A 21076-nucleotide genomic window follows, 5' to 3' on the forward strand; every position below is an offset into this window, starting at 1 on the left:
TGTTTGTTTACTTTATTCCTCTCTTCTTTTTATTCATCTTTATGGCATTTTTTAATAACATATGCAAGGTTCATATTTTTCCTGTCTTTTGATATAGCTTGTCAACGCAATAATCGTCAAACTGGTTACTTTTTTTTTCAAAACTACGCACGAACTATACATGTTACGTTTACATATGTATAAGGAAATTATGTTTAAATTGGCAACATCGCATTTTTTATCTTTCGTGTGCCACCTGCGCCATCTGACAGCTAGGTGGCTAAAACATAATTGTTCAAATTTGCTTCAGTAGCGAAGTTATCTGCAACTCGTGGTACCAGATTTTTTAGTTTGACTAATGGTAATCAGATAGCGCACTAGTTCTAGTTGAGGTTCTGGTAAGGTTTTACACCAATGGCGTCATTAGTTTCTCAAAAATTCCTCAGATGCACAAAATTTAGAATATGAACAATTTTTTTGAACAATTTGACGATTATGAATATTATCTAAGTGCGCTCCTGGTTTTCGCCAATCACTTTATAAAACTTGAAATGTTTTTTGAATATTTTCGTGATTACTTACATGGTTTCTCAGAACTTTCACGTTTTAATTTTATGCATTAACTTTATCTTAAAAAGTATTAAGGATTGGATTAATTATTGCTCCTTCCAATAACGCTCAAGGCTACCTTGACAAGGAACCCTTTAGCTCTGACATCCTTCACAATTTTAATTAATAGTTTATTTGCCAAGGAAGAAGGAAGGACTAAAGAAAATCATTCAACAGGACACATATGAACTAGAAAAGAAATGCTGAAATTAATTACAATAGAAAGGTGGGTACAAAGTTGTCAGTCGAGACTACATTCCTCTTAGAATGAATAAAAATGTATAATGAAGTAATTTGAATTCAAACTAGAAGCAGAAAAATGCGTTCTCAATTTATCCGTAATATTCCTCATTTCAAAATTACCTAAAAGGGAGCGCCATTGTAACTCGGCGAACTTAAATCCAAACTGAAAGAGAATTAATTCTTTTTGATTTTCCCCTAAATTTTACTTCACAAAATTTCCTTAATACTCTGCTTTCAAACTGAAAATATGTACATGAATCCATTCTCAATGTCTCCATATTTTGATGAGAAAATTGAAATCACCTTAAAAAAACCTGAATCCATACTGGAAAAAATTTCTTTGTGGAGTTTCTCTAAGTTTTCTTAAATCTTAAACCTCCCTAAATTACTATACTGAAGTAACCCGAATCTCAATCTCAAACTAAAAGCGGCATAATTCCTCCTTAAGTTTTTCCTCAATAGAAAGTTTCCTACATAAGAAATTGAAGTAACCTGAACTAACACGCAATCAAACTGAAAGCCATGGAGTTACATCCAAGTTGTTCCTAATTTTTTTCTTATTTTATAATTGGTTACATAAGTAAATTTAGGTAACTCAAACGCATATGAATGTAGGTAAACTTATTTTGGGTTTACACTAAATTTTTCTTATACTCAGGGTTTCCCACATACGTAAGCTGAAGCGACAGAGTTTGACATGCGTTCAAACTGAAAACAATTGGATGCCAATGGCAAAATGGAAAGTAATATATGAAGGAAGCTGCATTCAAGCTCAAAGGAAATACAGGGCGGCTCTAAATTCTGCCCCCCCCTCCCCCCCTCGTTTTAACAAATTATTATTTTCTTAAAATTCAAAAGCAGCATCAAATATGACAAAAAATATTAACTTTTGACCTGTGTTTATTTACTTCTCATTACACCATTAAATATATTTTTCAATCGACTTAAATTTGAGAAGTCGTTTCACCAATTTTTTAAAAATCGGCTCTTTCGCCGTACTGGTGACATGAACTACATTTAAAGAAAAAAACAAACATCAAGAGATAGTATTTTTAGTCCTATTTAATGCTGCTTTTTAATTTTAATGAAATAATTATTGGTTAAAAAGTTACGGGAGGGAGGGAGGTAGAAGTTTACAATTTGAACCGCCGCACTGTATATTCCATATTTTCACCAAATTTTTTCTTATTTTAAAGGCTTCTACATCAGCAAACTCATGGAAGTAGTAACCGAATCAAATCTTTTCTGAGTATCTTTTACATTTTTTTTTCATTTCAAATTTCTTACTCATATAAATTCAATCAATTTCGAGGAATCTAACTCCAAATTGGTATAAAAGAAATGTGCGTCATTTCAAAGTTTCCCACCCTAAATGAGCGATTTGAATGAACTTAAATATAAAGTCAACGTATCTAGCTCAACTTGTAAGTTTTTAATTAACATTTCTTCATATTAAGGTTTCCCATATGGATAACTTGAAGTAACCTGAATGAAGTTGGGTAACTGATTTAAAATGAAAAATAATCAAACTCATTCTAAATTTTGAGTAATTTTGTTCATGTTAATTCAGGTTAGGTCAGTGAACTGGAAAGAACAAAGGAGGAGGACGGAAACAGAGATGGAGAAAACGTTAACACCCATCAACGTCACGGAGGCGATGGTGGAGAGTGGCAAAAATTGAAAAGCGATGGAAAAATGGACAGGTGAAGTTATGAAGCAGAAAAGAAGTGACGAGAAGCAAACGAAGAGAGAGGAAAAAAGGAACCAACGACAACAACAAAAAACGCAATGAACAAGGACAAAAGGGACAAACGAAAAGGAAGTTAGGTTAATGAGGTCACCTCACACGCTTACCTATTTTTTATTTTATATGTATTATGGATTTTTTTAGAAGACATTTTCCAGGATTTAAAATCAAAGTACCCCAGGAGATGCACGAACAGAGGTCAGAAGCTCCAGCTCTTTACGGTGTTTTAAACCAACTAAACCAAATGGCTTTGGGCTCCCATCATAACCACATTACGTACCTAATTATACCGTTTTATACCAAAAAAACTACGTCCAATATTAAAATCGTTAAACTCGCCATCAGCGTCGTTTACAGCCTGTTCCGGCGCAACTGTACAGTTCGATAATTAAAAATTCTGCCAGTTGTAAACAATTTATTTGTGAATACCCTAAAGCGACGTAACCAGCTCTTAAAATTCCGTTAAAGCCGTGTTTATTTCTACGGTTTAACCGGTTTTTTCTAAACGGTTGTTAGTTTACATCTTGACGACTATTTGGGCTTTAAATTCTCGCAATAAGTACTGGTTAATTGTTAACAAGAGGTGAAAAACACCTGAAGAAGGAGGATATTAATTAAAGAGAAATATGATAGTTCAATATTAAATAGATATGCGTAAATTATGCCAATATTTTCCATTATTCTGAAGTTCCCACAAGACAGATTATTCCACTCAAAAAATGAACCCTATGTACATTCAAGGCACGGGAGATGTGAGACTCAAAACTCAGAAGTTTTTTAGCAATACACATATTTCAAAAGTTTTGTATCACCTTGATTCTTGGATATTTTATTATGTGATACAAAAAATGTGCGAAAAATTTATTTAGCAATGAATTTTCATTAAAATTCATTAACTTAATTTAATAACGTGTATTTCAATTCCTGGCATCAATACGAACTTAAAGACGTCGCTGCATTCTTTGCACAAGGTTTAGCTATAAGGTATTGAGGAATATGCCACCATTCTTCTGCAGCAGCAATAACAAGCTCCTGGATGGTTCTGGGAGGGTCTCTTCGAGAGTTCACAGCTCTGGAAAGAATATCCCAAGCATGTTCTATAGGGTTCATGTCAGGCGACAAAGCAGGCCAATCTAAACGGTTGATTTCCTCACTTTCAAAGTAGTTATTTACTGCCATGGTACGATGAGGACGGGCATTGTCATCCATGAAGACAAATCTGTCATCACAAAATGGACATTACATGAGCTCAAAACATGGCACTTCCTCCCGCCAAGGAGGCACGGGGAAGCGTGGGCAAGTTAAGTAACTCATTTTGGCTCTCTCCAAACTAGAATTCTATATCATTTACCAGACAAGTTCTGGTGTCATCGGAAAAAAGAATAAAAATCCAAAATCCTTTGGGTAAGAGTGTGCTGTTCACCCCACTGCAACCGACGAAATCTAAGTGGATATTGTAGCTCAGGAATTCTTATTGGTTGATTACATCGCAAACCAAAAAAGTCAAAAGACAGTATTTTTTGTCCTATTTAATGCAGCTTTTGAATTTTTCTAAAATTATTATTTGTTAAAAAGTTAACACGGGGGACAATTTAGAGCTGCACAATATAGTAATTGGTTGCATGAATTGTACAAGGTGTGTCTGAATATAGTGTCATAAATTCAACCACGTATTCTAGGTCCCAAAATATAACGAAAACTTCACATAAATATACATCGAAAGACACTTCGTTTTTGACATACAGGGTGTGAAAGGTTGATTCCTGAGGATGGTTTTTTATTAATATTTTTCAAACGTTTCGAGATAAATTAATGACATTTTATACTTTATTATAACGTTTTATGCTCATTTTGAATTTTTATAAAGAAATTGGCACATTTTTCCAAGGGCGGGTAATACCGGGGCTAGTATTTGAAAAATACCTAAACTTTTTTGTACTTAATTTTATTGACGATTTTATGAGAAACATATTAAATCTGAAGATATTTACATAAAAAGGATACTCCTGTAAAAAGTCGAAATTTACAAGAATTTTCGAAAAAACTGAGATTTAACAAATCGGTGGATATTGTTTTATTAAAGATTAGGATTAAAATGCTTTTTTGTTCATTTTATTTTATTTTCGTTTAACATTATCATTTTCACCTCCACACTATTAATAAATGCTGCCATATGAAATAATATGCTAAAAATATTTTTTGTTTTATTTCAAGGCCGACTAGGTTTTACATCTGATGTTTATTTAATAAAACGTGGTATCCATCGATTTGTTAAATCTCAATTTTCTCGAAAACTATTGGCGATTTTTACTTTCACACAAAAGTACCTTTTTCATGTAAAAATCTTCAGTTTTAATATTTTTCCTATAAAATCGTCAGTAAAATTGAATACAAAAAAGTTTAAGTACTTTTTAAGCAGTTCCCCTCTGTATTACCCGCCCCTGGAAATATGTGGCAATTTCTTCATAGAGTTTCAAAAAGAGCATAAAAAGTTATAATAAAGTACAAAACTTCGTTAATTTACATCTGGACATTTCGAAAACATTAATAAAAAAAACCATCTTCAGGAGCCGACCTTTGACACCCCGTATATTCAAAAGGAAGCGCCTTTCGATATATGTTTATATAAAACTTTTGTGATATTTTGGGGCCCAAAAAACGTTGTTGAATTTATGGCACTAGATTCAGAAACACCTTGTACAGCGAGTTGACTTTTCGCTTTGTAATCAGTCTTAGTGCGATCTGTCCTATTGTTTAGCTTTTCCGTTGCATTTGCTCTGAGTGTTTGTCCGTGCCTAACAATGGCCCGCAGATGGACTTGTATATTTTTGTTGCAGCTTTTCTACCAATTCTTTTATATTTACATATCAGCAATCGAAAATGTTTTATCCGTTCAGTAGTTTCTAGTCTCATGTATCGAACGTCTCTAGTGAATTTCAGTTTATTGTCGATTGTGACTCCCTGAAGTATTTTACGTAATTTTTTTGGTTTAGTTGAATGATCGTCGCCGTTCACGTTGGGGATTTACCGATAAAGAATCATTTTTGGACTCCTGCAACGGTTCTCTCTTCTTGACAATGGCGAGCAGGAAAACATGTAAGGCTGGCATTGAATGGCTCGGCAATTCAATGTTACGGTCAATAAATTCGCAAGTGAGTAGGTAAAGACAGCAGATTAGGAGTTATCAGAGTGTGGTCCATTAGCGCGAAATTCCTGCGGAATGTAAATGGTACTCACTGTCAAGATATTTCACTCGTTCGCAGTTGAATTCACCATTGGGCAGCTCCTGCGGGTAGATCAATGTTTATTGAATTAATTGAAGCGAAAAATCTGCGTGTCGTGGATGGTTAGCATAGTCGACGTTTGATATGGGCAAATTGACTGCATTCTTTGCCCTCAATGTTGAGTTCGAGTCAAGGCTGTTACGGTATTCTGAGCAATTGCAGGTTACGTGTGTGTTTATGTAATGGGTAAACAGGAAGGTGGAGCTTGAGAGAAGAAGAAAACGTAAATAATTGAAGAAAACATAGGTAATAACTTTTAAAGGAATTCCATACGATCCCTCGATGGTAATTGGTGTATGCAAGAAAAGGCAATTTTAGGAAGACGCTTGTTTTCCATTACATACCTTGGCAGTTAATAACTTGGTGTAGGTAAAATGTTTAGAAAAAAATTCGTCTCAACATTGCTCTGTCTCTTCTTTTTCTTATGTTCCTTCATTTCCGGGTTGCTATGCCTGTTAAGCTCCTTCAGTTATGCGACCTCATTTCGCCTCATTCAATACACCTAGTGTATCATGTTAAGGGGTTGCTGCGGTGTTCGATCATGGTACCCATTTAATTTTTTTAATCATTTTCTGTATTGCAGATTGCGCTAAGTGGTGTTTGCGAGTGTTTAGTTCCATTTAAATTTCCTTTTAATTCGTTGTCATCAAAAGTTTCAGTTTAGTTATTACACAGTTATACTTGTACCGCATAAGGAAATGTAAAAGCGGAGATCCCTGAGGGAGCCGCTGCTCAAAAGACAAAGGGGAATAAGGAGTGTCGTCAATTCTTACTTCGGGTTGTCTGTTTTCCAATATGAAGAAGGTATTTTGGCGATTAACTTTGTATGATCTGTAAAGTAAACCACTGTGCGAGACGCTGCCTTATTATGCCTTATTAATAATTAATAATGTTATGAATGTTTCTAAGTAGACTTGCCGATTTTGGACCGGTTAGATGTGTTGTTCGACAAAACATAGAGTGGGTGAATAGTCGAGTGTCTAGGTTTAAAGCCAAACGGACATATTGGCATACAGTATGTCCCCAAATGGACTTGCCAAGAGGACATTTTTTAAATTTTTCGATTTACGAGAAAAATGTATTCTTCGAAAGAGTTTTTGCTTATTCCAAACCGGTTGAATCAGTTCTCATTGTTCCAATTTTCCTATTCGTTACAGACAGATATCGAAAAATAGGTTCAAAAATTAATTCTCATTTTCATGGCAACCGCAATCAAGACTTTTCTTTATTAAGTTTTTATTACAGTAATTCACCAAAAAAGAGGAAACTACAAAGGAAAATTTCACTTAATCCATTACCATCTTCTCCAACGCGCAACTCAAGTTTTCGACACAGTTTACTACAACTTCTTTAGATCTCTTCAGGCGATAAAGATGCCGCAGCATTTCTGATCCTCTCCTTCAAATGTTCTGCATTCGGAGGAAGTTCATTCGCATAAACTATTTGCTTTAAACGTCCGTAAAGGTAAAAACCTGCCATCGTCATATCAGGGCTCATGGATGGCCATAAAACAGAACCATTTCAACCGATCCAATACAACTATTTTTCCTATGCTAAAAAACTGATTTACGACGATCAGAGTTGCAGCATAAGTGCTCACAGAATATAGTAAGGAAGAATAATGATTTCAATGGTCAAGGGCGGTTTTATGTGATCCTTTCTCCCTGGGTCCTAATAGACTCTACTTGTTCATGGCGCTATGCGTCTTTGCATACGGTAATGCAGGGTGTTCGAAAAATGACTGGTCGAAGTATTTTAGTAAGGAATTCTAGAGATTAAAATAGAAAAAAAATTCTTATAAACATACCCCAAAAATTGCTTTTTTAAGAGGCTAGAACCCTTTAAAAGTGGAACCCTAAAGATGGTTTTTAGCAATATTTTCGAAACGGTTTCCGCTAAAATAATGAAATTTCGTGTACTTTAATAGGTTAGAAGTTGAAAACTTGTTGTTGAAAATGGTCTTTGTTCACTTCAATGCATACTCTAATTCTTTTCTTCATAAATTTCGATGCCCATGTAACATCGGTTTCTAAAAATTTATTTTTCTGGAATATGGTCTATCTCGACGAGATAAAATAAGAAAACCTTTTTTACTAAAAAATATTTGCAGTTCAATAATTTTATTCAAAAAATTAAGAAATCCGCAATTATTAACCGAAAAAAAATGTTACCATTACAATTCATTAAAGTGGGCAGAATTTCATATTTTTACCCTAACCGTTTCAAAAATATTTCGAAAAAACCATCTTCAAAGTTCCAACTTTACGGGGTTCTAGCTCCTTTAAAAAGCAATTTTTGGGATATGTTTGTAACAATTTTCTTTATTATTTTAATCTCTAGAATCATTACCAAAAATATTTCGACGTTATTCTCTGATACCCTGTAGATGTGATGAAACAAAAGATGGGACGAAAGGCAGAGGACCACAGGCTAACGCAGATTGTTCCAGGACGCAACATATGGTTATATAACTCATGAAAACGAGAATTGATTTTTGGACCTATTTTTCGATATTTCTCTGTAACGAATAGGAAAATTGGAACGGTGAGAACTGATTCGACTATTTTGGAAGAAGCAAAAACTTTTTTGAAAAATACATTTTTCTCGTAGGATAAAAAATAAAAAACTTTTCCTTGTTGACAAACTTCACCGAAGATAAACTACATGTTTTCCTAACAGTCAAAGGTGTTATTCTTCCCTTTTTCTATGTACCTGAAATTATGTTGTTTACGATCCATTTGGCCAGCCGGTTTAGTGTAGGCTCTTGAGCTTCTGGAGTTAAGCTTCTCAGAATTTTTATTTTGCCTTTTCCCGGAGCTGTGCTTTCGACATCCGCTAACGCTTAATCGTATTTTGTGTGTGTAATTGGCTGATAGGTGTGACCTAACGGGTTGTTGAAATAGTTGTAAAAAAATGAAATCGCCATTAATGGATAAACGATCGTCAAATCGAATTAGAGAAGTAAACGTCCTGAATATCTGCATATAGAAAAACAGCAGAGTTAAGTATCTAAGCAGAAGCGGGCGATTAAACGCCTCCCAGGAAAAAGGCGGAAAAACTCCTCCGAGACGCAATCAATTAACCGATAACACCATATCGGCGTAATAATGGGCAGATAGTTGTTTTGACAGTACCGCGAATCGGTACCATCGGCAGTAGCACCAGGAAACAACCGTTGGCCGTTGCAGCATCCGCGTTGCAGCAACGGCTCTTTTGGTATATACGGAGACGATACAGTGACGTAGCCGGCAACCCATACACACGGTCCTGCTAAGCTAACTGCTCTTGTACCGCTAACCCAAGAGGACCCGTTAGGCGACGGTATATGCCAATGACCCCTGGTGTATCCTCACCTGGCCTGCCGCCTCAGTCACGGACGTAGCGCGCAACAACAGGTGCTGCTGCCCGGTGCTGCTGTCCACGAATCATCCCCAAGTAAGGAAAACCACCCCGGCACTGGTGGGAATTCCACCCTCGAATCGCGACTCCGACTTTGGCCGGTTCCGGGATTCCCGCATGACGTCGGAAAGCCCTTTTTTGTGGACCTCACGTGACTTGTGTGTTTTGTTGTTATTTTTCCAAAAGTGTTTGGATTAACCCTCAGTTTTGCAGGAGGTGAGAATCTTCAATCAATAAAATTCAACCGAAAAAATTGCTTGGAAATATGGGGTCGTTGACAATGAAGGCTACTTAAAAAATCCACCCTTCTAACTAACTCTCATTCGACCCTCATAGGAGGGGGGGGCACTTTCGTGCAGCAAGCAAACAAAATCTTAGGGCTTGCACAGTTGTCCCAGTAGAAGCAAGTTAATTTGGTACCGCATCAACCTCGGTCGAAGATAAGGGTTAAAACGACCCTATTTTATAATCATAATGAGTTTAATTCACTCTTGCTTTTGAATTTCTCATGCAAAAAAGTCCATCTATTTAAAATTAAAAGTTTTTCCTATTACTTTTTGATTCTTGATGCTCCATCTTACTCTGGACTTAACCCCAAAGACTGCTCTTACTGGGTTTTCATTTTTATTTTACCACCCCTTTACAGCCCTAAGCTGGGGCTTTTTAGGAAGACAGTGCGGTAATGTAGCGGCCGCTACGGAACGTTCCCATACATTTTACATTTATGTAGTTTTTTAAGTCGGCAAGACGACTATTGTCGTTAGAAAGTACGATTGAGCGATATTACGGTCGCTATATTATGGCACCATTTTCCTACGAAACCGTAGTTTTACCGGAAAGTCGTAAAATAAAGCTTTAAACATAAAAGTGTTATAATTTTGTCTCTATAACATGTCTTTGGAGCCTGGCGGAAAAAAAATGAAATGAGTATTACCAAAACACTTCCAACTCAATTTTTGATAAAACACCCTGTATATTTCTCTTTAAAATATAACGTCGTTTTTCTTATTTCAAATATATAAGGTGTTTCCTAAATACAGTCCGTAACATCAGGACACAATTCTTATGGTATTTAAAGAAAAAAGTTCCTGTAAATATATGGTCAGAAACGCTTAGACTCCGAGATACAGGGTGTTGAAATTTTATAAAAATATGTTATTATTTGAAATAAAATTGCAACAGTCAATGCTAGGTTCTTGAAATTTTGCATTTATTTTACGTTGCTAAAGAGCTGCATTTTTAGTATAAAGTCAATTTTATTTGCCGTAAGTGGCGTAGTTATGCCTGAGTTAGTCGACGTTTTCTTCATAAAATGTAAAACGCCAAAGGATTTTTTAACACTTTTATTATTTTTAGACTCTCCTAACATTTTACAACAAAAAAGGTCTCTTGATTTTTTGCCTAAAACTAACCTATTCTTAGAAAAATTGCCAGCCACTACAAGAACAGTTATAGAAATAATCAGTTTCGGCACAAAATCAAAGCATATCATTTTTCTAAGAATAGGTTAGTATTAGGCAAAAAAACAAGAGACCTTTTTTGTTGTAAAACGTTAGGCGAGTCCGAAAATAATAAAAATGTTAAAACATTCATTGGCGTTTTACATTTTATAACGAAAACGTCGATTGACTCACTTCTAACTACGCCACTGGCGGCAGATAAAAACCGAATATGTTAAAAGTGCAGCTCTTTACCAAAGCACAATAACTACAAAATTTTAAGATCCTCGGATTGCAAATGTTGCAATTTTATTTCAAATAATAACATATTTTCATAAAATTTCAACACTCTGTATCTCGGAGTCTAAGCGTTTCCTACCACCTGTTTATAGGAACTTTTTTTTTTAATTTCATAAAAAATTGTGTCGTGAAGTTGCGGACATTACTTAAGAAACATCCTGTATATTGTATACGCATTATTCAAATCCGTTACTCAGTATTGGGTTCTCGAAACCCTATACGCAATAAATTAAATTGGGGCAAACTTGCGCATTGTTATACTGAACAAAACTACTTTCCGACTCGTTCTGGAAATAATTGAGAAAAATCGAAATTTTTTCAAATTGTATTTAATTTGTTCTGGACTTATTTGAAGAGATGATTAAAAATAAGTGTCACGTCCTTATTGGCACTTGTTTCAGACTTTCAGAATCTTGTGGCAAACCATACTTAACACTTTTCCCTTCTGTTAAGTATTTTTGTGGTAAGATATTAAAAAAAAATAAGAACACGCGCTTTCATAAAAAAAATCAAGACCTGTCAAAAAATGTAATAAAAATATCAGATCCGTATTTAGAGATGAAGCTGATGATGGTTTCGAAAATCCGAAACATTACCGTGTAAATTCATTGGCACCATCCTATTGAGACAAACGGAGTCTAGGAAGAAATGAAATTTATTTGAAGAAATATCTTCAAATCTAAAATTGGACTTTTTCGAACATTTCCAGAACGAATTTGATAAGTCAATTGCGCAAGTTTGCCTGAATTTAACCGATTTCGTATCTTTTAGGTTTTTCGAGATCCTAATGGTAAAGAGCGAATTTGACTTAAAACAATTGAAATTATTGAAATTAAATTAATTAAAGGATTAAAACAATGAGGTTTTGAATCAAGTGAAGTTTAGAAATTCTATCTCATATAAACATATGTGGGAAAAACCTTAGTTTCCGACCTTCAGGGTGTCAAAATTTAAGAGTGTTTTTGTATTTTCCATAGCTCCCACAATTTTCGCAAAAATTCACTAAAATTTTTACTTTGGATTGCTGTAGAATAAAGAATCTTTGATGCAAATTGGCATTTTTTGTTCAAAATTATTACATTGTACATGATTTCGATTTCTTCAATAAAAAATTTCAACGTGGATGAAGAAATCAAAAGCTTCAATGAAGTTAGAATTGTATCAAAAATCTGCAGGACAAAATGTACGATATGTACAGAAAGGGTGGATTCTCGGGAATTATATAGAAACAATTTGAGCAAAATTGTACATTTTAGAGTTATATATTGATGATAGTTCGTGAGATTGTAACAAATATATCGTAATTTCACATATTACATTAAATTATTAAGCTTATTTGTACCATAATTTGTTATGCATCTGGAAGTACACGCGGGAATCAGGATACTTTTGCAAATAAGTAGAAAACACTGACAGACAGGGAGAAAGATAAGTAATAAAAAGTTTTTAAATTGAACACAAGATATGAATGTTGATAAATAAATGCCATTGCCGAACAACGAAAAAAAATTTGGTAACGATCCCAGAAAAATATCACCCGTTAAATTTAAGCAAACAATTGAGAATTATCTATGCACGGTAAAAAATAGATGTATTAATTAAATAACATATTAATGTATTATAATGAGTGTTTTAGATTCATATGATGTATTTTCTTGGATGTAAAAAATAAATTTCTTCGTTATAGTTTTGTCCAAATTTCTATTAAGCAAATATGAAATTCAAATAAAGCTTCAGCATGCGCCAAATTATGTTTTTATAGAACTTGAAAATACCAAATTCTTATGTTGAGTAAATACTTCGATAGTACATTTTAGGTAAAAAAATATTTCAAATATAGAGGCATTACTTCAATTGATGATATTCAATTCAAAGATTAATAGCAGTCTCCAAATTTCCACTTAATATTTTAAAAACTCTAAGAGCTATAGAAAAATGAATTGTATTTGACCTTTAATACCCTGTATATCTAAAATCTGTGAAAGATAAAAAATCAATTCTCCACCCTTAGATTTCTAGACATATGCTCGAAGAACTTGTGGCTAGCGAAATGGCATCCGGTTTCGGGACACCTTGTGGTTATTAAAAGTCAATTTCACCTTTAGTTCAGGTTAGGCCTAGGCATTAATGAAATTCTGCTTCGGCAGTATAAATGGCACTATGCTACTTACACAGTAAAATTACACAGTATGGCCTATTTTGTTTCATTTAATTTTCTCTTTTTTCCGATTTCTTTGTTTTAATATTTTATCACAGCCATAAGTTGTAATTTCATTTTTTCATTCCATACTGAAATTATCTCTGGGCAATTTTAATTTTATTTGACTGTATCTTGTCCACTCTTTTCAATCGATTGAGTTTAAATTTAGTCATTTCTTTCATCCGTTCCTCTCCTCTCTCATGTTCGTTTTATTTTTTTCTTTGCAACTTTCTTCGTGTTCTTGTCAAATTTCATTTTAAACTGATTAATTTTCCACAATGCATCGCTGATTTGGATGGAACTTTTATACAGTTCTGAGGGCGCAAAGTTATTTCTCGCACTCATTAAAAAAGCGCATTTTCCTTGTAAATCAAGAAATAGTAAATCTATATTTGATTCCTCGAATGAAAATGCCCTTTTTTGTCACGTTACTAAATCCCCACTGAGTGTATTCTGTGAATGTTGTATCTAATGTGCGTATGTCCGTTTCACGCCTTCCCCTACTTGTTCCGTGCGAGAAAGTACAATATTTCTCACTCGTTATGTATATTACTGTTCGGAGATTCAATAATTCTTGCTGTGTATGTCAAGCAAAGTATCTTTCTTGTGTGCAGGTGGAAAAACACGCATATAGCTTCAGTTTATTAAATTGACCAATTCCTATGCCAAATGCGATAAAACCGAGCGATTCGAGCCACACTACCGCACTTTACCAACAATGTAATTTTATTTCCTCGTACATATCAGACAAGAATAACGAAGAAAGTGCTTATTTAATAGCTAACGCAACAACATTTACATTTCTCGAAATAATTCCAGCAATTAAGTGACTAATAATTGCCTATGTAACACTTTTTCCAATGCTGAGCCAGCGTGCACGTCCTACAAATATGGAAATGCTTTAACCCAATCGTGATTTCGCATTTTATATTAGACAGCATGACTGCAGGAAAAATGTTAAATCGTCATCAAATACTTTAATTATTTACCAAGATAAAACAATGTGAATAACCCCAGGCATATCTTACAACATCTGATTGGCTGAAACTAGACCCTTCTGTCCACTAATGGACAAAATGGCAATTCGCACGATTCGGGGGAAAGACGTTGACCTTTCGTGTTGCGTGAATACCGAAAGTGTCTTTAACATTGAAATATCTGATTACCGTGGATTTTATTTGGGCGATTACCGCTCATTAAAAAGCACATGGGGAGAGGGAAGGGTGGCTTGCGTAATAATGTAGAGAGGGTTGTTGCTTTGCGGTGATTAGTATATGAGAAATTCGCAGCTGCCAGAATTAACCATGATTTCCTATTTTTCTTTTAGTCGAACCCATCGAGATGGTCTACCAGACGTAGAAACAACCGAAGCGAAGGCAAAATGTTTCGTGGAACTTTCGGGACTTTTAAAAAGAAAAAGGACTAACCTGGCTCGGGCGCTAGACAATCAAGTTTCTGTTAGTTATTATTAAGGGTTTAAGGGTAATAGGGGGAATATTTAGTACAAATAGTTTTAGTTTCTACTTTGAGTCTGTGAAGAGCCCAAGAGGAAATGCTACGATGCCCAGCACTATAAGAGGTAAGACTTTCAAATTCACTCAAGCAACGAAAAAACCTGTGGTGTAGGCTGAAACGTATAAAAATATCTATAAATTTTTTTTGGCAGGTTTAAAAATAATAAACTTAATGGACGGTCATCAAATACCGTTTCTCGAATTGGAGGATAGCTGTAAAAGGACACACCTCGAAATTTCTTTCCAAATTGCGGCTTAAAGCGTTGTTTACGCGCGTGGGTCCAATATTAAACAGCCCAGTGGCTGATGGGTGATGGCCATTTGCATTCGATTTCCATATATGCAGCCAATCGATTGTTAGCATATTAAAATTCATGAAGTAATGGAGTTTGTAGATATTTAATGAAGTAAATTAAATTTGATTGAAAGGTAATAATAATAAATTGGCGATTGCTTTAATCTCGACTGAGCCCTTCTTCTTCTCCTCGAGGAAGTGCATTCTTAATTTCCAGCGTAATTACAGGAAATTGTAGCCTTTTCGGTGGTCATGATAAGATATCTTGTAATCTCTGGAAGCTGAATCACGCTCGCATTTCACTTTTATACTCTGAACACCGGAAATTATTGTAAATTAAAGATGGTGGAATCGTTCTTGGAGCTCTCAATATTTTATTCCGTCAGCCGATTATTAACACGTTTCTTTCATGTAGAGTGTGGTCGGTATTGGTCTGTTTTAACAGAGAAAACAGTACAAGGTAGTCCATCGAAAATTTTGCACCTCGATTTTCAGTATTTGAAATGAAAATATGTTAAAATGCTCGGACCCGTCGAATTTTGCATGGAGGAGGACAATTTTTTATTGTATTTTCAACCCTTCAACGTCAGACCCTGAACGGGGGCGACAGTTACCCTCAAAATGTCTAATGAGAAGGAGTGTAGAATGATACATCATTTAAAAGATAGTTGTACCTTGATTAAAACCTCCAACTTTGACGTCACTGCCATTATCCCCGTTGACATAACAGCTTGTCAAAGTTCGTGAGGAATTTATCACAGTAAGAGCTGTAGACTTCAAAATAAGGATAGGAGGACCTTTAAATGTGAGATATCCCTAAATTCTGTTGATGGAAGCAAGTTTTACCTCTAATCGTATAATTCATGAATGCTTTCAAATTACACCCAAAACGTTACGTAATGTAAGACAACGCTTTGAACAAAATTCATTTTTTTGTATGGAAATAAATAGAGGTCATTTCCATCATTTAATAAATTGATCAGAAAAATATTGTGAACACTTTTTTCCTTGACCCTTTTTTTCTAAGAAAAAAATGATAAATAAAGAAACGTACCTGTTCAAATTTGAGGGGTAAAACTCACCACCGTTTAAACGATTCAGTGACATCTCACGTTTAAAAGTCTTTCTACCCTCATTTTGAAGTTTACAACTCTTATTGTGATAAATTAATTTTTAACGAGAAACTTTTTTCACCACAAACTTTGACAAGCTGTCATATAAACGGAAATAATGACAGTGACTTCAATCTTCGAGGTTATAACGAGGAACCACCATCTTTAAAATAAGGTATCACTCGATTTTTCTTTCCATTAAAAATATTGAGGGTAACTGTCACCCCCTGTTCAGAGGTTGAAACGGGGAAGGCTTGAAAATGCAATAAAAAATCGAATCCAAAATCGATGGGTCCGAGCGTTTTGACATATTTTCATTTTGAATACTGAAAATCGAAGTGCAAAGTTGTCATCGTTTGGGTATCCTGCATACAAAATCATTAATTAATGATTAAGTAATGCATGATTTTCAATTAATGGACGATTTTGAACGTGTACTAATTGGTTTGATACAGTTATTTCAAAGCATGACGGCTTGCATCTGTCTATGCTTAACATGTGATCGGTACGTGTCATTTATGAAGGTTTCAAGTTTTGTCTCTAATATTGATGGATTCACCTTTGGCACTGTTGAAAGGCCTGTCTCTTTTTGATCAGCCCGTACAAATCTAAAAAGTCGTCTCGCGCATTTCTCACTCTGAAGAACTGCTCCAAACTAATGAAAAGTGTGCATTTCCAAAGAAATTTCCGTATAACTTTTAAAATTCCTTCAATATGCATCCCTGAAGAATATCAGGAGCTTAGAGCTCTACTTTAATATCGCGCCCTTTACTAAAATTGATAACAAAAGCAAACCGTACATCTTAAGAGCTGTCAAATAGCGCATGTTTACCAGTCGAAATCCCCCCTATTTATCTTTGTTGCGGTGTCATTTATCGGTAAACAAGTCCTCCGTTTCACGATAGTGCGAATGGGACTTCAAATACGGCGCAAACTCTTTGAGAATACAAATTTCGATCGTTTTGAGTATAACGAGGGATTTTCCAATAGTATGAATATCTATTTATTTCAGCTCATAAAGTAAATTTCCATTGAAATTTGAAGGTATCAATCAATCAGCAGGTATAAAAATTTGCTTTTTTAAGCGCTACCTGTGTCGAAATTTCTCCACCTAACAGTACCTACACGGGACACCCGATCCTCTGCATCTGGCACCGGGTGAATTCGAAATGCGAAGCCCACCTGAAGGATAGCGTGGGAGCATTATCTATTATTTCCTTACTAAGCGTATTCAAGGTCTATGAACCATACGATATGGCGTAATTCGATACTGATTTACCCTGCGAGATAAATGAATGTTTAGTACAGCCCTGACATGGGAGTGACAGGCAAGGAGGCGTTTCGCTCCCTGGCTATTGCCCTTTGCTCCTTCTTTTCGGCCACATAATTACGTGGAAATAAGCGTCTCGCAGTTTTTTTAAAGTCAAATTTACGAGATCATGAAGAGACCGCAATAACTGCAGCCGGATTCCTCTTGGTCGTTTTATTTGGTTGCTGGTCGGTAGAGATTCGGCACCGCAGGCCTCGGCTGCCCATTATGCATGATTTTTTGGCGGTTTGGCCGGTCGCCGACCTTTACAACGCACCTTTTTTGTGAGAGAGCGGAGACCGCAACGATGGCCATTTCGCGATATTGGTTAAGTCTTGTACTTGTGGCATTTGTAGCCATTCAGGTGCTGAAATATACCCTCATTCCGACACGAGTATAATATAAAGTTCGTCGCCCCGTATACTTCTGGCACACGCACTTTCTTAAGCGATCAATTTTTTCCTGTGAATAGAGACACGCAACGCTCCCCGAATTGGCTCCCTATGGATTCGATTATATTTTTCGTGTTCGACTTGGAGTGATATCCTGTATAGGATCAAATTGGAATAAGGGCTTCGGATGGGGCTAAAATGTAATCAGAAATTGAGACACCATAACATCTCTAGTTAATTTCTAATAAGTTTTATATAATTTACAATGGCTGATGATGAAAATTTTTAAATTAATCCACCAACAAAGATAGAAAACGACGAACTGTAGAACTATCAACTACGACCAATCAGAAAGAAGTTTTTGAAGCCAAGAGAGAATGCAACATCATTTTTACTCATGTGCAAATGAAAATATGCTGAATCAACGCAGGCAGAGAGAAGAAAGAAGAAAAGGTTTCCGGCACTAGAGACTCTTTTCAAATGACTAGAAAAGCTCATTTTTAATAATTCAGCATTGAAGAATATTTTTTTAAGCAAATTGGGCTAACCTAGAAATTGATTCAGACAAATATTCAGAAGATGGGGCAATCCAAAGAGCAAGAAAGCATGACTAGCAAAGTTACAAATCTAACACCAAATAAGAGAATATTAATTATCGATATTGATTCACTTTTCTTCAAATTGTCCACTATGTCTAGAAGCGAGTTTCTAGAGATTTGCAATGAAACTACATTAAAAAATAAAAACAATAGAGAAGAAATTAGGAGGTATAAATAACATCAAGAGATCGCTTTAGAGAAAGGAACACTGAGGAAGTATCTTGAACCAAAGCAAAGAGAAAAGAAGCGTTTAGATTAAAAGAACATAAAAAAAACATGCAAAGAAAAATAAAAAGCAATTAAGTTCAAGATCAAAACAAAATCGGTATGCATCAGAAGAAAACCAAAATCCACGAAAAAGAAGATAAATAAGATTTTAAACAAATAAACACAAATTTATGCTAAAAACATGAAACAAAAAGAAATCAATGTGTGAAACCTTCAGTAAGAATTAAAAATATAAATCTGGGCAAGAAAGCGAGCTTGTAAAACATGAAAATCTATAATAACGAAAAAATGATCAAATACTAGTGCTAAAAACATTGAAAGATGAAAAGTGAAATTCGCTTATGTAAAAATATATAGGGCTTTGCCTAAAAAAAGATCACCATCCAGATCAAATTACCTCCGATTTCTTGGACATTTTCCAACTCTTCACACCCCATACAGGCAGCTACCGCAAACCCACTAACCCATATTTTCATTCATTTCCACCCTGTACATGTGAACGGTGACGTTACCGACTAACCCTGTCGCCAACAAAACAAATCGGACCGTTGCCAGATCTTCTCTGGAGCCATCTTTCAACGAATTTTTTGCAAGATATTTTGCCCTTGCTGAATGAACATACCGGAGCACTTGGCAACATGGGAGGGTTTCCGGTTAAATGTGTACATGTCCGAAAACATGCGCGCGTCCCTGCATACTTCCGCATGTTGGGAAACGTCTTCATAGATTTTCCCCCTTGTAATCCCGGCTCGACGCTTCACCCCCTGCCGGTGGAAACGCGAACTAAACCACAGCGTACACAAATAATACAGACTTAATATATAAAAACGTGAAAATTTTCTACCGGGTTTCGAAGTATTGTTGAGTTTCGGCCCTGCGAAGGAAAGTTTTCCGCCCTAAACGTGAAAAGGGCAAAAGAGGGTTACCGGCAGCACCTACGCGCTTAAATCGATTTAAAAAAATTATTGATCAAAGAAGCAGCAAACTCTCTAGTGTGGAAAAGACATGACGACGTTCAACCCTAATGTGTTCGGTTTTTTGTGATTCACTTTCGAAGTGTTTTCGTGTCCTAAGCGGTACCTTAATATCTATATATGTTTTTCACATAGTTTATCTATATCCACGTTGAGTTCTCAGATCTCTAATAGTTGTTGTTAACTACCTTAGTCAAATTCCAATTGTTTATTCGTCGCATTTTTATCCGAATTACGTACTTAAACTTTCGTTTCCCTATGTCTGATTCAATCTACGGTAAAAGCAATATTAAAATTAAACACACAAAAATTAGTAAATAAATTAAAACATTCTTATAAGACTGTTACCCAGACTGATCACCATCGGCTTGACTGAATTTACACCAGAATTTTTAATTCCAATTCGGTGTTTAAAGGGAGTTTTCGGTGTTTTTTACTTTTGCAATCTTGATGTTCGACACGTTACGGCTTTACAAGGGACAAAGCGATTTTGATACAAATTTTTCTCGATGCATCGGTGTCAGTAAGGTAAATAGCGTATAAGTCAACCTATAGTCGCCTCTTATATAACCGCGAATCAATCGGGAAAACTGGCGGCCCAACAAGAGAACCAAGTCATCACCATCGAGCTGCAGGAGGTGGAGGATGCCCCTGCGAATCACAGGGAACCCACACCCCCACCTGCACCGGTGTCCGCACAGGAGACGACGGCTTCGACGAATACGTCCTCCAGATCTACAACCACCACCTCACCCCCTAATACTATGACAGGTAACTTATCTCAATAGTGAAAAAAATTCGCCATAACTGAATGATGTATGATGGGCATTTTTTAAATTAGTAGCGATCTTTATTGACGAAAAGTTAGACATAAAAGTGCTGAAAACACCAACTCTAAATGACTTTATCAGGAGGATAATCTCCATAGAAGTAGACCCAGGGAATTTACCTTTTATTTCGTTTCCATGGGAACTATCAATCAGGGAATACTATTATCACTAGATACTGTCCCTAAAGTAATATGTCACCTAAAAGTTAGTATCGTAATTATGAGCTAATGGACTATCAATTTAACAATACCGCATGATTTCAAATTTCATTTTGAGCACCGACGTCATAAACCTAACCCTAAACGAGCTTTATACAGAGTGTCAGAAAAATTAATAATATAAAGTTAATCAATGGTGGAGATATGGGTATTGAGTACCTATTAATAATTCTATGAAAAAATTAGCCACATTCGAAAAAGAGAAAAATGAAGATCATTAAGGTATGAAGCATTGAATTATCGATCAAGTGTCCCTTGATATTGTTTCCCCGTTCCGCCTTGAATTTGATTTTTGCGATTTATTACACCTGAGAAGTCCGCAGTTGGGTTGTGATTTACAGAGTGATTTATAATTCTAATAAAATGTTATTATCGAATGACAATGACATGCAAAATAAAATGTTT

General features: G+C 35.4%; 1 protein-coding gene across 2 annotated transcripts in view; it reads left to right on the plus strand.

Annotated features, from left to right (window-relative positions):
• The first annotated feature begins 9221 nt into the window (after positions 1 to 9221).
• Hr3 (Hormone receptor 3) overlaps positions 9222 to 21076 on the plus strand; it is a 73479-nt gene continuing 61624 nt past the window's right edge. Inside the window, exons 1-2 of one of the 2 annotated variants that reach the window (XM_066407090.1) lie at positions 9222 to 9477; positions 14528 to 14779. In XM_066407090.1, coding sequence (XP_066263187.1) covers positions 14761 to 14779 — 19 coding nt within the window. In that variant the 5' untranslated portion in view covers positions 9222 to 9477; positions 14528 to 14760. Of the gene's footprint in view, positions 9478 to 14527; positions 14780 to 19443; positions 20395 to 21076 lie in introns of those variants that run through there. The other variant, XM_066407091.1, reaches the window with a different exon arrangement.

This window comes from Euwallacea similis, chromosome 3, assembly GCF_039881205.1.
Source record: "Euwallacea similis isolate ESF13 chromosome 3, ESF131.1, whole genome shotgun sequence".
Taxonomy (NCBI): domain Eukaryota; kingdom Metazoa; phylum Arthropoda; class Insecta; order Coleoptera; family Curculionidae; genus Euwallacea; species Euwallacea similis.